The following is a 20,928-nucleotide window of genomic DNA, read 5'->3' on the forward strand; positions in this document are numbered from 1 at the left end:
GAGTCTAAGGAAGGGGTGCCCGGCTTTGAAAAATCGGTGCTCCCTAGCCGTAGATCCCCCAGACAACAAACTTTGCAGGAGGAGAAATGGGGCTATGTGTGTGCCAAGTTACGGATCCAGGGGACCTACGACTGGCTGGTACCTGGTCCCCAACTCACCGGAGAAATTACAATTTAACATGGGAGACTATGGAAGGGGTGCCCAGCTTTGAAAAATCTGTGCTCCCTAGCCTTAGATCCCCCAGACAATAAACGTTGCAGGAGGAGAAATGGGGGTACGTGTGTGCCAAGTTACGGGTCCAGGGGACCTATGACTGGCCGGTACCGGGTCCCCAACTCACTGGAGAAATTACAAGTTAACATGGGAGACTATGGAAGGGGTGCCCGGCTTTGAAAAACGGTGCTCCCCAGCCGTAGGTCCCCCGGACAACAAACTTTGCACACTTGTAGAGGAAGAGTGGGGCTACCTTTGCTGGGTACCGGTTACCCAATTCCAGGAGATCAGGTGCAAAAAATTGACTCAAGTATAAGCCGAGGGGGGCATTTTCCGCACAAAAAAAATGTGCTGAAAAACTCGGCTTATACTTGAGAATATACCGTACGTGAAAAAGATTGATACTTAAGGGTCAGTAAGCAATACTAGGTGTAGAACACAGACCGTTGAATAAGTACCTACCTGGTGTACAGTGCCTTTTCTAAAAGCCAGATGAGCACTCATGAAATTGGGACCTAAAGGGTATACTAATCTAAATAGGTCAATGCACAAGACTGGCTAAACTAGATGATGGACATCCTTCAACCCAACTAAGCAACAAGAGATTAGTGAAGGCTTTCCTTCACAGTCTGTAAAAAAAAAAAAAAAACTGTAACTAGAGCATGCTTGCAGGCAGTTGTCTACTAGTGCACCTACCTCTAGCACTGGGAGGTTTGGTCTCACTGTAGTTTCTACGTCCCCCCACTACCACTAACTGCTCCACTGTTTCGACGTTGCCCCTGGTTCCATTTGAGAAGAGTGGAGTGTATACCACACATGTCACGCAGGAAAGACTTAAAGTATTACTAAACCCAGGAGCTTGCATTCACTATATCTGGTCTCCCACAGTACACAGAACATGGAATTGCAATTTTTTTTTAGTAACTATAAACTGCTAAATACCTTTTCTCAATAGCAGTATATAGCAGTCTTGTGACTTATATCAGTGTCTGGTTAAAGCTTGTAGGATGAGACTTCATTCTACTCTGACTTTCCTATGTGGCTGCAGGACCACTGACCCTTTGTCTGGACTGAATGGCCCTGTGCTGATCACATGCACTCTCCCAAAAAGAAAGAAACTCTAGCAATACACACTAAACAAAGCATGTGCAGCTTGCCCCCCAAGGCTCTGTTCTATCAGGAGATGGATTGGGGACAGTGGAAAGAGGGAAGGGTCAAACAGCCTTTTTTACACAATGCAGAAGATTGAAGATTAACCCCTTAGGTTCCACAGTGAGTATAACATGCATGCTTGAGCCCTGTTTCACACTAGTGCAATTTGACATGCAATTTGACGTGTCAAATCGGCAGCATTTGCTGGCAATGGCACCGTCCTAAATCGGACGCTGCACCGATTTCAAAAAGTAGATTCTGTACTACTTTTTGCTATTTCAACACGCAAATTACATCGCCATCTGTGCAAAAACTGCACAGATGTCTCTGTAATCGCGGCTGAATTCGGGACTGACAAGCGGGAGTGAAATCGCGCGAGCTTCACTACCGCAGCCCAGTGTGAACCTGGGCTTACTGCTAATAAAGACTGATTTTACTGTTGTGGGTTCAGTAGCACTTTTGATTGCATGGTTTTTTTTTTTCAGAATTTTTCACTTTAACACTCAAGTCAAGCCTATGCAAAGATTTACCACATACTCACAAGGATCCATTTATTCTTCTCAAAAACAAAAATGACTTAAAAAGAACAAACTATATAACATTTACGTATTTTTCTTTTAACTGCTGCACAATGAGTTAACATTTTAGAAATTATTGCTGAAGCGTTAACTACAGTGAATTGACAATTTTTATCAAAGCATAGCGAGCACAAACGTCCCTTATGATCGTTATGCCAGAATTATGCTGACTCAGCATGCCATAATGGCATTCTGTTGAGTGGCTCAAGTAATGCACTGTCTATGGCATCACTGCTGACACAAATGATTGACACAAACATAAATGTACTCAGCATGTAAGCTCGCTATGCTCCACAAGACTTGCCTTTGACTGCCAAGCAACTAAGAACACTGCAAAATGCCAGCAGCATATTTACCAAACAACTTCCTTGTGTCAATAAGGCAAAGCAAGGAAGGCACTTGCAGAAATCAGGCACCTATCAAGTATAAATTTGGGTGCATTATTTCTCAAACTAATCGTTTTGTTTGCACTTGCATCCTTTGAGTTTATAATCCCTGACATCCAACTATAGTTACACAGATATTCACATTACATTTATCAGTATACTTTTCTTTTAGGTTATATTAGACACACCTGTTAGACATGGTCAGAAGTGTTTTATTTTGGTGCTACATTGAGCGGCAGAGGAAGGAATTTAGAAATCAGAATGTAATCTCACAAGTAAATATTACTGCAATCATTTAAAGCAGGCATCACTAACTAGTTGGACCACGGTCCACACCTGTGAAGACTGACAGTCCTATCCAGACCACCACATTCGTGCCACTTAGCAGACTGGGTTACACATCTTCTATTTCTCCACCCCTGCACAACTGCCACGGTCACCCTCACAGCAGGACAGAGAGCAGAAGGCACAGTAGGTTTGGACGGAGGGTGGAAGCTGCCCAATTTTCAAGTTAACACGCAAATGGCTGGCTGCTAGGACACTGGGAGGTCCTAGCAACCAATCACCCACTTGTTGACAAGAAACATTGAGCAGCTCCAATCCTCTGTCCATACCTTCCATGCATCCCACTCTCTGCCCTGCTGTATAAAGGTAGGACTGTGAAGAAGGGCAGTGATTAGAACAGGGGTGTGGGAGTGATGTAAAAACTGATATGAAGGGAAGGCTGTGATGCAAAGACGGAACTGAGGCCACTGACATATTGGGGGGGGGGGGCTGTGATGTGAAGGGGAGACAAAGGATACAGATGTAAAGGAAAGGCTGATGTTAAAGGAAGTACTAAGATCACCAATGTGAAGAAGGGGCGGGGGACTGAGGACAATTATGTAAAGGGAGGGACTGTGAAAGAAAGGAGAGGGGCAGTGATGTGAAGGGGAACTGAGGACACTGATGTAAAGGGGGGACTGCGATAGAAAGGAGTTGGGGGGGGGCTGTAATATGAAGAAACTGTGTCATAGTACAAGCATGAGATGTGGACCTCTGCTCAAAAGAAAAATATACTAATTAAACCTCTGGATTGTACTTCAATATCCCTCATTTAAGGTGTTTCTAAAGTTAAAATGTTTTCACCTTAATGCATTCTTTATAATAGCATTGCACAGAGCAGGCAAGTAGAACATTTTTTTTTTTTCCTACAAAAAAAAAAAAAAAAAAAGCCTTTACAACTGCTTTAGCCACTTCAGCCCCAGAATATTTGGCTGCTCAATGACCAGGCAATTTTTTGCAAAACGGCATTTTAAATGACAATGGCACAGTCATGCGACACTATACCCAAACAAAATTGACATTTTTCCCCATAAATAGAGCTTTCAGTTTAGGCCGATATATATTCTTCTACATATTTTTGGTAATATAAATCGCAATAAGCCTATATTGAATGGTTTGCGCAAAAGTTATAGCGTTTACAAAATAGGGGATAGATTTGTGATTTTTTTTTCTTTATTAGTAATGGCGGCGATCTGCGATTTTTTTAATCAGGACTGCGACATTATGGCAGACATGGGAAACTTTTGACAAATTTTTGAGTCCATTGGCATTTATACAGCGATCAGTGCTATTAAAATGCACCGATTACTGTAAAAATGTCACTGGCAGGGAAGGGGTTTACACTAGGGGGCGATCAAGGCTTTAACTGTTCCCTTGTGTGTGTTCTAACTGTAGGGGGATAGGACTCACTATAGGAGATGACAGATCATGGTTTCCAGCTTGTAGGAACTCACAATCAGTCTCTCCTCAGCTCACAGAACAGGGATGCGTGTGTTTACACACACACACACACACACACACACACACACGCGTCCCTGTTCTTTCTCTCGTGTCCGCAACCGCCGGTCACGAGCATCGGCACCCCCAGAGTGCTATCCCGCTTAAAGGAGCCGACCTACAGCTACGACGGCTCGTGAGATTGTGCCGACCTGCCACAGTATGACGACGGCGACAGCAAATGGTTCAAGTATTACTATGGACCAACTCCCATTACCAAATACAATATGTGCTGCTGCACTTCATTTTAAAATGTGTCCACATAAAGTTTTCTTTTAGTTCTCCTGCAAAGTCGCACAGATAACTGTTAAACCTACTGTAAAAACCCACCTAATGCAGCTGTCTGTGATAGCATGGCAACAATGCTGTACTGCACCTGAATTCAGAGCACAGTTGCCAATCATCCAGGGTTTTTATGCCTGCACTATAGTGTTATGAGAAGAAGATGTAGGGGGCGCGGCTATTAGCATTGTCATGGCAGATTCACATGCCTATAGCTGGTCCAATAAGCACTTGGCCACACCTAGTCCTTGTCCACTGCTTTCTGGATAAGTAGTCCTGCCAAAACCCTACCACAATGAGCTGCAGTGCCTGGGTAGGGGAGCAGGTGAGGCACAAATAATGGAGGATTTGTCTTACTCAAGGGAGGTAACAAGTTTTTATTTACTTTATGAGGCTTATGCATTACATAATTGGATTTGGTACTTGTATCGATTGTCATATAGGCATTTTTAAGTTGTACCGTAAAGTGACACTTTAGTCAGAACACAGAGTCTTGCTAGATCACTTCAGGGTGGGCCCTTTTGCAGGTATAGCTATGCAAAACATAAAAAAAAATGATATATATATTTTTTGTCATACTTAACTGTAAAATCCTTTTCTTTGAGTACATCATGGGACACAGAGTCTAGCTAATAATCATTACCTGCTGGGTTATACTTCATCATTAGGTGAATGGACACTGGTAGACCAAAGTCTTTAGACAGGAAGTGGTCCCCTATAAAACCCCTCCCATACAGGAAGCACATCAGTTTTGTAGCAAGCACTGAATCCTCAAAAAAAGAGGGGAAGGACCTGTGTCCCATAATGTACTTAAAGAAAAGGATTTTACAGGCAAGTATGATGAAAAAATGCGATTTTCTTTTTAATACATCATGGGACACAGAGTAAGGCTAATATTCATTACCTGCTGGGACGTCCCAGAGCAATAGCCTTGAGGGGAGGGAAACACCCTGCCAAACTATAGCCATCAGTTTTTATATGGCAGCCCGCAGAACACTGCGGCCCGAAAGCCAAATCCTCAGCTGCTTGAACATCCAGTTGATAACATTTTGTAAACGTATGCACTGAAGACCAAGTAGCAGACTTACAAATCTGAGCCACAGATACCTGAAGGCAAAAAGCCTAGGAGGTTTTTACACCCCTGGTAGAATGAGCTCTCACCCTAAAGGGAGGAGCTTTATCTTTCAGACAGTAGACCAATTGATGGAAGCTTTAGCCCTTTCCTGGGTCCCTTTGGTAAAAAAAAAAGAGAGAGATTGTAAATTGGGGTGGAATATTAGGACATTGAGACAGTAGATTGGGGCGCCGTGGAAGCCTCCATGGCCCATCTATTGTTGGTCTCACAATCTCTGGGGAACCAATGCCTTCTGGGCTAGGCTGGTGCCACCAGAATGACTGGAACTCCCTCTCTCCGAATCCTGCACAACAAATGTGGAAGGAGAGGGACTGGAGGGAAAGCATAAACCAGGGAGTATTAGCTCCATGGAACTACCAGAGCATCTGCTCTGATTGCCAGAGGATCTCTTGTTCAGGACACAAACTACTGTAGCTTGTTGTTGAACCTGGATGCCAGTAGGGCGATCTCTGCCATCCCCAACGCTGGCAAATTTCCTGGAACCCCCCTGGGTGTAGGAAGCATTCCTCCGGGCAGATCTACTGGCAGCTGATATAATTCTGCCTTCCAGTTCTCTACTCCTGGGATATGGACTGCCGATAGGATCGGCACATGTCCCTCTGCCCAGGCTAGTCTGTAGTTCACCTCCTTCAAAGCTGAACAACTCCTAGTACCACCCTGGTGGTTTACATGGGCCACTGCAATGGCATGATCGGACTGAACCCTGATAGGGTAGTCTTGAAGCTCCACTGTAGGGCCAGTTGCACTGCCCGTATCACCAGGACGTTGATGGGCAGGATCTGTCCTTGACAATTTCCCTTTAGCTATGAGCCCCTCCAGGGTCGCTGCCAGCCTGAGAGACTGGCATTTGTAGTCAGCACTCTCCAAGTTACCGAGAGAAAGGACTTTCCCTTTTGCAGGTCCTGATCCTACAACCACCAGTTTAGGCTTAAACGTGCCTGAGGAGACAAGCACATTGGGTAATCCAGGGCTTGTCCACTCCTGTTCCAAGCCAACAAGATGTCTTGTTGAGAAGCCTGGAATGGAACTGGGCACAGGGCACCACCTCGAAGGAGGAGATCATCCTTCCTAGAAGACTCATAATGAGCCAAACGGAAGATTGTCTGGTGCCCCTTATCTGTCGCATCCGATTCTTCAGGGCACAGATCCCTGCGGGTGACAAGAAGACTCTTGCTTGAACCGTATCTAGGATCAGATAAAATACTTTAGACCTTGAGCTGGTCTCAAGTTTGACCTTTTGGTATTTATCGCACTGTACATGTTATCCTCTGTTCTAGAGCCTGGAGTGATCTCTGAGCAGGAGGTCATCCAAATACCCGAGCACCAAAATCCCTTGTGCTCTTGAAAGACCCAGTACTGATGCTAGGACCTTTGTGAACCCACGGGGGGGCTGTAGCATGCCCGAAGGATAAAACCACAAACTGAAAATGACGTCGCTCTACTGCAAGACGCAGGAACCTCCGATGAGGCTGAAAGATACGAACATGTAAATATGCATCCTTTATATCGAAAAAAGTCTTCCACCTGGAACAAGGCTACAACTGAGTGGACAAACTCCATTCGAAAGGACTGGATTAGTAGATACTGGTTCAGGGATCTTAGGTCCAAAAAATGGGCCCTGTGACTCCTGTTTGTTGTTTAACTCTTAAACGGATTTGCTCCTTCGGATACAGGAACCTGTACAATTACTCCTTGATGCACTAAATGATTTAGTGCCTGAAGCAAAAAATCCATTTTTAGAGGATCGAGGAGAGCGCTGGATCTTAAAAACCTCTGAGGGGAAACCCCCGCAACTCAAGCTTGTAAGCAAGGAATATAAACTGAGGTGATCCACTCGTACTGAATTATTCTTCTCCAAATGTCTGCAAAGTGCAGCAGCCTTTCCTCCACCAGATATAGTGGGGGCATCTCCTCAAAAGGAGGGGGCTGGTGCTGTATTTAGAAGAATCTTGGACCCAGGGCTTTTCTGGCCCTGGCTCTAGCGCCCTGTTGGCGGCATTTGAGGAAGCAGTCCCTGAAGTTTTAAACAAGGGATTCCTGGTGCTTTTCTTCACAGGAAGTAGAAAACTCTTCCCTTCGAAAATGCTTTTGGATATATCCGTCCAAATGATCACTCATAAACGTTTCCCCTGAAAAGGGAAACCTGACAATAGCTTTTTATAAGGAAGCTTGGCTGACCAGTTCTTAAGCCACAAAAGTCTGTGCACCTGTACAGACAAGAGAGCCAATGAAAAACTTGCTGTATTGAATCCCTTTGTAAAGGCATCAACAGCAAAACACAACGCTCGAGGAATATCTGTCTTACTTTCAGGCAGATCCTCCTCCTGGTTGGGCCTATCAGGCCATCTGACCTAATCCTTTATGGACTGGCAGATACCAATTGCTGCAACAGCTGGCTAAATAGCTGAACTGGCCAAAGAATTATCCACCGGATAAGTCAAGTTCTTGTTTAAGGAAGAGGCAGCTGCATCTACGGCTGGCATGCTCTATTTCTTATCGAACCTTTGATCCATGGGATATAAAAAGGGAAAACCTCTTAAGAGGAACGGAATCCTGTCAGGATATTCGAAATCAGCATACACTGCCTGTTCCAACAGGGGGTGCAGGGGGGAAAGTCTGTGCAGCCTAAAGAGGCCTCAGGGATCCCAAGGAGGACCAGGGGGGCTCAGTCACCTCTGCTTTAAGAGGCAACTTAAAAGCAGAACGAACCATTTCGGTCAGAGTCAGGATGAAAGCCTCTGTGCTGAGGAGCAGACATCTTGAGCTTTTGAGCTCTTCCCCATTCTCAACCCATTCCTGCTCCAAACTGGGAGACTCCAGGGAGGGGAATCTGTCACGCTGCAGGATGGAGGCAATCATGCCAGCAATGTTGTGCTCTAACCCATCTACGGCTGAGGATAGTTCTGCTCTGTGTCCCACAGCTGCCTTCTGGAAGCACCGCGTGCTTGGCCTACACAGCTTAAACAAGCTGGGTGTGCGCCGGAGCGTTTTTGCGCACGCACGTATGTGTATGGTCCCAGCAGACTGGCGTGACTGTATTTGCGTACTACGCAAATCTTCGTGCGCCCAGACAAAGGCTACTGCGTACGTACGGCAAAGCCACGTGCGCCATGGCCGCCAAACAAACTGCTAAGTCTAGCTGCGCTTTTGCAAATGCTTGTGCGTCACGGCCACCAAACAGCAACTGCTCAGCACAGCAGCACACTTTTGCTAATGCACGTGCACCATGGCCACCAAACAACTGCTGCGCACGGCGGCAATCTTGCGAATGCATGTTGCAACAGATTGTGTGCCTCCATACAGGTACAAAACAGCTAGACACAAGCAGAAAAGGCACACTTTGCAAACACCCACAGCTAGCCAGAAAACATCCCGTATGGTCTTGACTGATTGTTACAATCACTGAAACACCTCACAATAATAAAATAAAAAAGGGGTTTCAATTGCCTGTCCAGGTGAAGGGCCACTTAGAAATGAAGGGCCCAATCTTCACCCTTCATGGCGGGTTCTGTCACTAGGACCTTCAAGGACTGTGTTTAGGGTCCACTCCCTTGGACCTGTACAGCACCCTGCAGGAAATGCCTTAGAGCTATAGTGTCCAGGATTTCCACGCCACAGGGTCCATCGCCCAAAGGTCGCTTACAGGCAAAACCTTGCCGGATTTTTCAAATCGTCTTTGCAAGGCTCGGGTACCATTGATTCAGGTCTGAAAGCCTGTGTCAAAATGGATCCATTCAGTCAATCCCTTGATTCATTTTTAGAACTGTTTGTGGGAAAAGAGACTTGGAGCTCAGAAAGTTCCCACACCGAGCCATACCACCTTGCAGACACTGGTAAAAAAAACTGATGTGCTTCCTGTATGGGAGGGGTTATATAGGGGATCACTTCCTGTCTAAAGACTTTGGTCCACCAGTGTCCATTGACCTAATGATGAAGTATAACCCAGCAGGTAATGAATATTAGCCTGACTGCTGTGTCTCATGATATATGAAAAATAAATAAGTGTCTGTCCTGTTTAAAATCCAGTAATATGCTGTCTCACCCTGCCCTGCACATGCTCAATTACTCTCCATGTTTGCACTGTGCTGAAAATCAGAGCCACTAAAAGCCAATCTGCCGACAGCATAAAGATTTACTGCTGCTCAGGGGCTCTGGACTTCAGCAAAATGGCAGCCTCCAGTAAGAAGAAACAAGAGAAATGCTGTAGGCAATTTACAGCACACACTAATTTTGGTAGCATAATTATTTTTGTGGAATGTATGTTCCTTACTAAAGAACATTCATGTTTATTAAGTTGTTATGGGTAAAGTTCCACTTTAAAAGTAAACGTTAGAAAAAATGTAAAGGTCTCTAGACCAATACAGGTAGTGTAGCTTACTTTTTCACAGATTTTAAATTGAGGTACTAATATAGTTCACCAGTCTACCCCAGTTGTTTTGCTGGCAATCTGGTGATATGGGAATACATGCTGTACACATGCACTTTGGTGCCTTTGACATACAGAAAGCTAAAAACGTACAAAAAAGTAGATGTTTCTCATAGCTACCAAACAGCTTCTCTCCTGCCTCAGAAGTTTATATGGGATTGGTGATGTAAGAAGCAGAACGAGAGAAGGGATATTTAAAAACACACTTCTACTGCCCTCTGCTTGAGCAAGTGAGGAGTGTGCTGGGACTTCAGTGGATCACTTGAATGGAGATACAGATAAATGTGCCTGCTAGAATGTAATAGCTTGTCGATTGTTTTTTCTTGCCTGGATTTACTTTTTAAAAGGTCTTCTGCACACTGGACATTTTTAACACTGCTCCTCGGCATCAGACAATTTTTTCTGCCGCTAAACGCTGATTCTCATTAGCCTATGTGTGCATACACACATAGGCATTTAGAGGAGAGCAGAGGCGGGGGGCTGTAAAGGCAGGAAAAAAAAAAAAACACTGCCATCACATCCAGGAGCAGCAAAGTTTTGGCAGAACGAACGATTAACGCCTGTAAATGTGCATTAACGCCAAGTGCGTTTAGCGCTTGAACGCCAATTCAAGCGCCAAGCATTTTTTCTACCAAAACAATGGTGCCAGGAGGAAAGGAATTTAGGAGACATAGCAAAACGTCCAGTGTACATGAGGCCTAGCACTGATTAAAATGGTGAACATTACAATTACAGAAATAACTTACTGAGCAGTTCCTTTGGTTCTCTTCATCTTTTTCCTCATAGTAAAAATAAACAAAGGGGATCCACAAAAACACACAGAACAGAATCATTGAATATAATGCTGAAAAGAAAGAGGACACATAAAACAAAATGTTAATTCATACCATTCATAATCATATACTGAATTTGAAATATCTATACTAGTTCCATACATATCCATACTATTTTTGAAATGCAGAGTTAAAATCATAAATCATGACCAATAATGTGCTAAACGTGAATTCTAATTTTACAGCAGAGTTTATGCTGAAGCCCCAGTATTGTTTCTTTTTCCTACCGACTATATTGTCAACTTGGCATAGTCTGGGGGCATTCCAGACTTGTGGCATGTCTTCTGTTTGACTGTCCCTCTTTCAGGAAATACCGTAAGCCAGCAGATCAACTATATTAAAAGGAAGACTGTAATGAGAGGAATCGGGAGGCTACCAACGCCAACCTGAGACCTTATTGTGAAAATTGTTAATTCCTAGCTATCTCTGGTCTCGTTTCTTTCCGAATCACTGACCTGGAAGTTGTATGAAGCCAAATCAGAACTCCATATCTACCAACTTATTTCAGGTCAGCGACCAAAGATTAAATGCCTTTGGATCACCCCAATCACCAGGTACCACATTTCTCCAAAGCAAAGCTTAGCAATGGCAGTTTATGTATTTGCTAGCACTTGTTTGCTTAAAGAGGTTGTAAAAAGGTACAATCTTTTTTTCCTAAATAGCTTCCTTTACCTTAGTGCAGTCCTCCTTCACTTACCTCATCCTTCCATTTTGCTATTAAAATGTCCTTATTTCTTCTGAGAAATCCTTACTTCCGGTTTCTTCTGTCTGTAACTCCACACAGTAATGTGAGGCTTTCTCCCTGGTGTGGAGTGTTGTGCTCGTCCCCTCCCTTGGACTACGGGAGAGTCAGGACTGCCACTAACACACAGGTCCTTTATCTGCAACATAGAGAGTGTCCTGACTCTCCTGTAGTTCAAAGGAGGGGGCAACAACGACACTCCACACCAGGGAGAAAGCCTTGCATTACTGTGTGTAGTTACAGATAGAAGAACAGGAAGGGAGGATTTCTCAGAAGAAATAAGGACATTTAAAAGCAAAATCGAAGGATGAGGTAAGTGAAGGAAGACTGCACTAAGGTAAAGGATGCTATTTAGGAAGGAAAAAAAAAAAGTTGTACCTTTACAACCCCTTTAATAAGCCATAGCTTCCACAAGTATATTTGGTCTATGAATGAGCACATTAGGAGAATATTCAATCCCTTAAATTTTTATTTGCCTGACTATCCGCAAGCATATCTGTTAAGTAACACAGTATTATGCCACATAGACTGGACAATTCTGTCTGCATATATAGGCGGTCCCCGGGTTACAAACAAGATAGGATCTGTAGGTTTGTTCTTAAGCTGAATCTGTAAGTTGGAACAGGTACATTTTTTAAGTGTAGCTCCAGCCACAAAAAAAATAAAAATTAAACTTTTTGTATAGCATAGGGAAGGGTCATCACCCCTGTAATGTTTGTTTTGCTGTCTGTGCCCCTTTCAGAAGATTTCACCTCACTTTCTGTCCTAATGACAATTGGATTTTGAAAATTTGGGGTTGTTGTGGAAACAAGGATTGGTGATAAAGCATCAGTGGAGACACCTTTTCCCATAGTAACTCTTACAAAAGTGAATTTCCCTTTCTAGGGGTAGATTTCCTCTCACTTCCTGTTGTCTCCCTTTGTTTATAAGTAGGGGTCGTTTGTAAGTCAGATCTTTAGAACTAGGGGACCGCCTGTATATTAGGAAATCAACAAAATAAGCCTTTTACAAATTGATAAAACCATCAGCACTTTTAGCATCAATGCTATGACCATTATGTGTCCAATTGCAAAGTGAATATGAATTGGAGTGACTTTCATTATTGATCAGCTGCTGCACTTGCAGGGTTCAAATTCAATTTTTCGGGGTTTTTTTGTGCAATATTTTTCCCCATTTAAGTGGCATTACCCTTAATTGTCTAGAAATAAAAAAAATATATATATAAAAAATTTACATACAGAACAATTTACAGTGTGAATAGAATTACTGAACCAAGAAATTGGAAAACACAAATACAATACAATTGTCCTAGTCAGAGATTCCATATGCCAACTATGGGCAAGTACTAAACTGCAGACATTTAAAAAGGCATACCGTACATTATGATATGCAGTTTTAAAGTGTATCTAAACCCAAAACTAAAAACTATAATATATTACAGTTGACTGATCCTTGGTGTGGTAGCTGCATTTGATTTTTCTTTTGCAAATAACAAATGTTCTGCTCCTGGGTGGCTATCATACTTCTCCATGGTATCTATGAAGGGAGCCAAGTTTGTCACCCTAAGCCAGAGGTCTCAAACTGGCGGCCATCCAGCTGTTGCGAAACTACAAGTCCCACCATGCCTCTGCCTGTGGAGTCATGCTTGCAACTGTCAACCTTGAAATGCATCATGGGACTTGTAGTTTCGCAACAGCTGTAGGGCTGCCGGTTTGAGACCCCTGCTAGGCTAATCTCCTCATATGGACTACGGACATGTCCATACCGCTTCATCTTCATTACATTGGGGCATGGAAAAATGGCAGTTTACAGAAGACCGCTAGGAAGAAAGAAAGAAATAATAATAAAGTAATTAAGTTACCACATCTAAGCACTGTATGCTGCATTTTTGTTCTTGGGTTACGGTATCCTTTAAAAAAGGTAACCAAGTGGTTTGCTATGGATTACTCAATAAGCATTATTGACAACATCCCCATCTGAGTACTTTGAAGGTTGTCTTGCTGCAAAGTCAACCATCATGACTAACTCAAAAAGGTAAGCATTTATATGGCATTTATTATGGCAATGACCAGTGGATTTGTTTCAAAAGGGTACTCCACGAAAAGGAAATATGCAAACGATCTATACTAGGGGGGGGGGGGGAGTTGACCGACTAGCGGAGCGGCCGATTCCCGGGGGGGCGATATTCATATTTTTTTTACTTGGTATCGGTCCGAAACATACCGATATTGTTTAGATCTCTTCCCCCTGTCCCTGAGCGGCACTCGCTGCAGTCTCTGCCAGCGGTGCAGGGGGCAGCAGAGAGACGATGTCTCTCACTAGCCACCAAGCATCACCGCTGTTCCGCCCCTACAGCAGAGCTATAGCCACGGGCAAGACGCTTTGCAATTCTAGGCAGACGTGCTAATGGAGGAGTATACAACCTTTTCACCTGTGACAGTGCTGGGGTCTAGCAGCCAATCATCAAGCCTAAACACTCACACATAACCAGGGCAGGGATGTCAGCCCTCCTGGAATTGCTGAAACCATTCATTTTGGTGCCAGCTGTCAAGAATAAAGAAGCTGCGAACGATCAATAGCAAGGGAAAAATAGGGGGAATTTTGCCTGTATAGGCAAGCTGGCAGTGTCTCTTTATACCTTCGAACCAAGTTCCAACTGAAGTTTTTTTTTGTTTTTGATAAAGTTGGAAACAGTATCGATGTCAGATCATTATTGCTTATACTCATCTATCCGTCCCACACCAGTGCCTCTTACGCCCTTTAAAAAGAGATAGATGGTAATAGACTTTACAAGGCAGGAGAAGACTATAGAAATATAGCTTAAAACTTTCTCCTGCAAAATACGCTACTGAAATGTCATTTAATCCAAAACTTCAGACAGATGTAAAAAAACACAGCGTTACCTATATGAATGTTGTTCTGTGCTCATTAATAAATATTTTTTTTCTTCTTTTTTGATAAAACGCAATTCCTGTTTTCCTAAAACGTTACTTTATTTCAGCCTCTTTAACCCTATGTACAGCGGCACTTAGATTGCGAAAGGGAAGGAACAGAAGTCGCTCTAATTGGCAAAATGCAAATATGCTGAGCTTGTAAGCATGTTACTTCTTCCACACTAACCAAATCAACAGGCTGGGACAGGGTGGTATTAGCATTGTGTTCCACAACTGGAAACAGTGGTGTCAATTACCTGGCTTTACTGTGTGGCAGAGATTTGTAAATCACAGGACTGAATGGATATTATTGGAAATGCTTTGGACAGGTAAAACATCCCCCTTAAAGTGTAAGTCCACCCCAACACTAAAATCCCTGCATCTACAGACATCCATGATCTAACACTAACCTCTACCCCCGTAAAAAGAGGACACAGCCGACAATAGCTGTGAAATGAATGGGAAGGGATGTCGCCCATGGACTTACTATGGGGCTTCTGTTGTCAAATGCGTTCTCTGCACCCACCACCAAAGCAAAGCTGCATCGGACAACTCAGTGTGGAATCGGGTTGGATCAGCTTAAAAAAAAAGCTTAAAAAAAAAGAATATATTATTGGATTTGTGGAGAAAGAAAAATGGACTTTATAGGCACCAGTGCCTATAAACTCCATTTTTCTTTCTCCACAAATTCCATACTATTCAGGATGTGGCACTGTACTGTAATTACTAAGGATGTTGATTGCCATCCAAGGGCTAAGCAATCATTCTTTAACAGAATATATTATTATTGGGAAATGTAGTACGTGTATCATTATACGGTTAATACATAAATACCTTATTTCTAACACCTTACATATGGTCAATCCAAATTTCCTTTTTTTCTAATGCCGCGTACACACGACCGTTTTTCGTGACGAGAAAAATGGCATTTCTTAAATTGTTCGTGAAAAACGGTTGTGCGTAGGCTCCAGAGCAAAATGGCAATTAAAATTTTAGAACCTGCTCTATTTTTTCTCGCCGTTTTTCATGTCGTCGTTTTTCTCGTCGTGAAAGCTTAGTGTTAGACCGTGGATGTCTGTAGATGCAGGATTTTAGTGTTAGGGTGGACTTCTACTTTAAGCATATTAAATATGTGCATTTAATGCTGCCTGGAGTTTCGATTTGTCCAACTTTAGGAAAAAGATATTTAAAGAAAGTGTTTGAAGCAAAAAAATATACAAATAAAATGTTAAATTATTTTAGGTATGCAAAAGGTATATTCCACATGTCAATCATACCTCTATGGCCACCCACCTAATATTGAGTAGGTTCTCCTTTGCAGCCAAAACAACCTGACCCATTTAGGCGTGGATGCCACCAAACCTCTGATGGTATGCTGTGGTTTTTGGCACCAAGTCGTCAGTGGCAGATCCGTTAAGTCTTGTAAATTACAAGTTCCATGGATCAGACTTCTGCAGCACATCCCACAAAAGCTCTATTGGATAGAAATCTGAAGGCCAAGTCAACACCTCAAACATGTGTTTATCAAACCATTTTTTAACAATTTCTGCAGTGTGGTAGCACGCATTATTCTGTCTACAGAGGCCAACATAATCAAGGAATACCGTTTCCATGAAGGGGCATACTTGGTAAGCAACAATGTTTAGGTAGGTGGTACGTGTCAAGTAACATCCACATTAATAGCAAGCCCCAAAAGTTTCACAGCAGAACATTGCCCAAAGCATCACACTGCCTTAGCCAGCTTGACCTCTTCCCAGAATGCATGATGGTGCCATCTCTCCTCCAGGTAAGCATTAACCCAGCCATCCACATGAAGTAAAAGAAAACATGATTCATCAGACCAGGCCACCTTCTTCCATTGCTCCAGTTCTGATGTTTATGTGCCTATTGTATATGCTTTTGGCTGTAGACATGGGTCAGCATGGGTACATTGACTGGTCTGCGGCTATGCAGCCTCATATACAACAAACTACAATGCTAATTTTCTCTGCTTCAAGGACAACATGTTTATTTTCTGCCTAATATATCCCACTGACTTTTAAATGCCAGTGTAATGAGATAATCAATCTTAAATCACGTAACCTGCCAGTGGTCATAAAGTTATGGCTGACTGGTGTATATCGTCAATGTATATTGTGACATGTCAGGAACTTATTCATGCAGATTTGTAAACTTACTGAGAGGTCCATATTAGAATTACTTAAGAACCATTTAGTACATCTTGTATTTCTGTCTTATTTTTACAAATGCATGAAAACACACACAGGAACATTCAGGGCCACTTTATACCTGTGTGGGTGTTGTAACAGTATGTTACACAGAACTGCAGCACACCAAAACATGCAGTATGTGGCACGGTAGTGCAGGTGAGGTGGCTGTGACTGCATGTGTGCACTGGGGTGCCATTTTCAACCTATGGCACCACAATGTACATGTGAATGTGTGCAGAGTAAAGCAACTAGTAAAACCACCCTTAGGGTTCATGCACACTGGATGTTATAGAAACGCCAGTAGAGTTAGCTGTAAAATTAGTTTTGCAGTGTTTTTCAGCTTTTTTTTAGCACAACTATACTCACACAAAAGTTTTTAGGCTTTTATCTCAGTTAGAGCGTCTTTATAACTATAAAACTCCTCTTAAAAGCCACTAGTTATGGGGTTTTTTTTCCAGCCAGAAAATGACCCTGCCAAAAAACACTGATAACAGCCTATGTGTGCATGGACTCATAGGATAACATGCTAGGACATTTACTGTAGAGACTAAGGGTAATAGGTAAGGGGAAAAGGGGATTGGCAAGTAATCGCTTATTTATAGGTATTCAGTAAAAATAACTATATTCGATCATATACCCTGTTGGGTCTTGTTGCTGTAGCCGACAAACATATCTGCAAAATTGTGGGGAAAGGACTGGAAAAGGGGAATAACCTAAGAGAAGGTTATTTAAAGGGGTTACTTGTAGCAACAAGGAATGATCTTTGACCAAAAAGTTAGTACAACTTAATTTTATTTTGGTATCAAAAAGGATGTATAGAAAACGGTGCAGCGGTTGGAAACTTAATAAAAACAGTATTAGTCACATAAAAACATGAATTAACTGGAACATGGATAACAAATAGGACACACTGATCACAAAACACACACACAAAGACACAACACCAGTCCGGATCTGGATGGTTCAGCCACAATATGTGAGCACTCCATGCAATATGGAAACATTTACTATAGAGAACCTAAAACTGGTTAAATTACCCAGCTTGGCTTGACCAATGGGTGCTTTATTCTGTGGCTGGACCTGGTGTGTAGAAAAAGAGGGGAAGGAGGCAGAAGGGGGAGCTAAGTTGGCAAATGATTCCCTATGTTATGGATATCCTTTCAACCTGATGTAGATCTATAGTCGTGAGCTTGTACCGATTGTTAGTGATTAGTAATCCTGTGACCAAAGTTAGTATAGTAGTTAGTCAAGCTAATCAGCAGAAGTTCATGAGTATTGCATAGGAAAGTATCCCGTTAGATCAATGGATATCAATTGTTCAGGTATAGCCTTGATGTATTGATATTAATTTGTTTAAGCATGTACATTCCTGTTCATCAAAATAAGTTATCATAGTTGGAAGATACTAGGATGCAAGGTACCTTGTTGTTGAGTCCAGCGTCATTAGGCATTTGAAAAATAAATCAATACATTACCACCATGCCGTCGTTCCCATAGGTAGCAGCTTATTGCTTTAAGTCATAGCCGCTTACTGACAGAGCTGTGCAGATTAGAATGCTGATTGACCGGTTGGCTGTGTGGCGGGAGTGGGCGCTTTTTCAGCATTGGTAAGTGACCCCAATAGCTCGATCCATCACTTGATGCCTGCACATGTCACAGCGCCAACACAGTGAGCCCAATCCAAATGGGGCTAGAGCGACTATGGAGTGGCGGTGGTCAGCTGGTCCCTGAGGCTCGTAGCTCCCTTGTCCGCGTCCTCCCCGTCTCACATACGGAGTACATCACGTGACTGGTCCAGACTTGTGTTGTGTCTTTGTGTGTATGTTTTGTGATCAGTGTGTCCTATTTGTTATCCATGTTTCAGTTAATTCATGTTTTTATGTGACTCCAATACTGTTTTTATTAAGTTTCCAACCGCTGCACCGTTTTCTATACATCCTTTTTGATACCAAAATAAAATTAAGTTGTACTAACTTTTTGGTCAAAGATCATTCCTTGTTGCTACAAGTAACCCCTTTAAATAACATTCTCTTAGGTTATTCCCCTTTTCCAGTCCTTTCCCCAGCCAGTAAATAGGACATTTACTGGCTGCAGGAAAAAAAAAAAAAACGCCTGAAGTCAAAAACAGCAGCTGTAAAAACATCCATTGTGCATGAGGCCTAAAAGAGACAGGATTTATCTAGAAAAAAATACTAGAGTGCTGAATTTTGAGGGCTTTACAATACATTATGTTCATTGTACAAACATATTTTAGTTCGTTTAGTTGATTAAAAAATGATAGTCAACAGTCTGTCATAAAACTTGATCATTTTTGCTGAGAGATGATATCAATACATGTGTCCGTTCAAATCACAAACCCATCTTCACTAAAGAAAATTACATTTCAAATTAGAAGTTGTAAAGTATGGCATTTGACCTTAAAGACTGGAAAGAAACATTTAGAAGCTAAACTTCATATAAGAGTAAAAGGAATTGCCTTTGAGATTGCCTTCTACTGCAGGCAGGTTCTGCCATTTGCTGAAATCTAAACAATTTATTTTACCTCTATTCTTTATTTTGTTTCCCTCTGGATCAATAAACCCCATGCACTAGTCTTTTCCTCCCAACTGGGTGCAATCACATACAAGAAGCCTGCAGCCAAAAAAACAGCAAGCAGGTTATTGCACACTAAACTCATGGGTGTCTGTGATAAAGCACAGGTTCATAATGACACTATAAGACCATCCTAGAGGTCCAATACAATTTCTCTACTCTTGCAGCATTTCTCTAGTCTGAAAATGTTAGTTACTATTCCCATGATCATTTTTTATTTGAAAATTGCAATTAAAAAATTAGTAAGAAACGCCAGCATAAGCTGGAAAATTACAAATATACTAGGCATGGCTGTCCCTAGCACCGGGCACAAAGGGTGCGTGTGTCCCGCATCTCTTGCTGTGTTTCCTTGGTTCTGACACTGATTGCTCACCATTTTTTTTTTATTTAGTTTTTAAGCCAAGCTCATCAGTTGCCTTTGTAGCTCCACCGCCAGCCACGTTATTTCTCAGCAGCACCAGAGCTGGCAAAGCACAAGAGTCCTATACAAGGAGACTTCTTGTTCCTGCTCAGCACCTGGCCAAAATCACCTCTTGCAGCATCTTCAGAAGGACATCTGGTTGGTGTGAGGGACTGCATTGTATGCAGCAATCAGGAGAGTGCAACAAAGTACAGCACAGCATGCAGCAGTCAGGACAGTGCAACACGGTACAGTACAGCATACAGAATGCAGCAGTCAGGACCATGTAACAGACTGCGTACATTGCAATCTCCTGTCTGCCATATTGTGTACAATATACTGTTAAATGACTGGGTCCTTAGCCCACAGTGGGACGCGCAAGGGATGGCACAAAGCGGAGTGGTAGTTTCTCTCCCCTTCCCATCTCTCATTTCAGGTTGTCTGTTGTGATTGCAGCACTCAAGGTGGCAACACGCTTCAGATTGGCTATATTTGGCGGGCATCCACAGCCCGCACTTCTGTCCCCTATAACAGCCATTGCGCCTGCGCTGCAGCTGCCTCAGTAACCGGACCCTTTATAAAGTTGTTGAAATTGTTATGGTGCTCGTTTAGTGGGGGTTTAGTTGTCCAGCTTAGCCGGATGGACATGGTGTAAAATTTTTGGTTTATTATGTACCGTTTAGCCAAAGACGGATATAAGAATATAAATAAAAATGTAAAAATTATATTTTCTTCGCTTAATTAAGGTTACCCCTTTAACAGCACTGTAGCCCAAATAATTCCAAAATAAACTGCTGTTAAATTGAAATTCACTGTGTGTTTATTTTATTATGGTTTATTCTCCTTTGTGCCTTCCCATGTCACAAACTTATGGCTGCTGCACTCTGTATGCTGGACAGTACATTATATGCTGCTTATCACTGCACTCTGTACATTATATACTGCTGACCCCCCTGAACTCTATACGGTAGGTCAATAATATTATATACTCCGGATCAAAGTGTTCAATGTCTCAACCGTTGTCGATTGTGAAGTACCGGTATTTCCTATTTAATTAACTTCTTCTCAAATGCCAACAGGGGCAAAACATTTTTTTCACATGCAGTGGGGCTATGCCAGCACTGCACGGGTCAACTGCTAATTTTTTTGGTGGCCCTCCAGCTCTTGCGAAACCACAAATCCCATGAATCTGGAGAGCAGCCAGTTTGAAGCCTCCCAGTCCTAG

The 20,928-nt window shown here is 42.6% G+C and overlaps 1 protein-coding gene across 1 annotated transcript in view; it reads right to left on the bottom strand.

The window, feature by feature from the left end:
* LMBRD1 (LMBR1 domain containing 1) overlaps nt 1-20,928 on the bottom strand; it is a 275,940-nt gene that overhangs the window by 185,023 nt on the left and 69,989 nt on the right. The window contains exon 4 of the mRNA XM_040349910.1: nt 10,740-10,837. Coding sequence (XP_040205844.1) covers nt 10,740-10,837 — 98 coding nt within the window. The remainder of the gene's footprint in view (nt 1-10,739; nt 10,838-20,928) is intronic.

The sequence above is a fragment of the Rana temporaria genome, chromosome 4 (genome assembly GCF_905171775.1).
Source record: "Rana temporaria chromosome 4, aRanTem1.1, whole genome shotgun sequence".
Taxonomy (NCBI): Eukaryota; Metazoa; Chordata; class Amphibia; order Anura; family Ranidae; genus Rana; species Rana temporaria.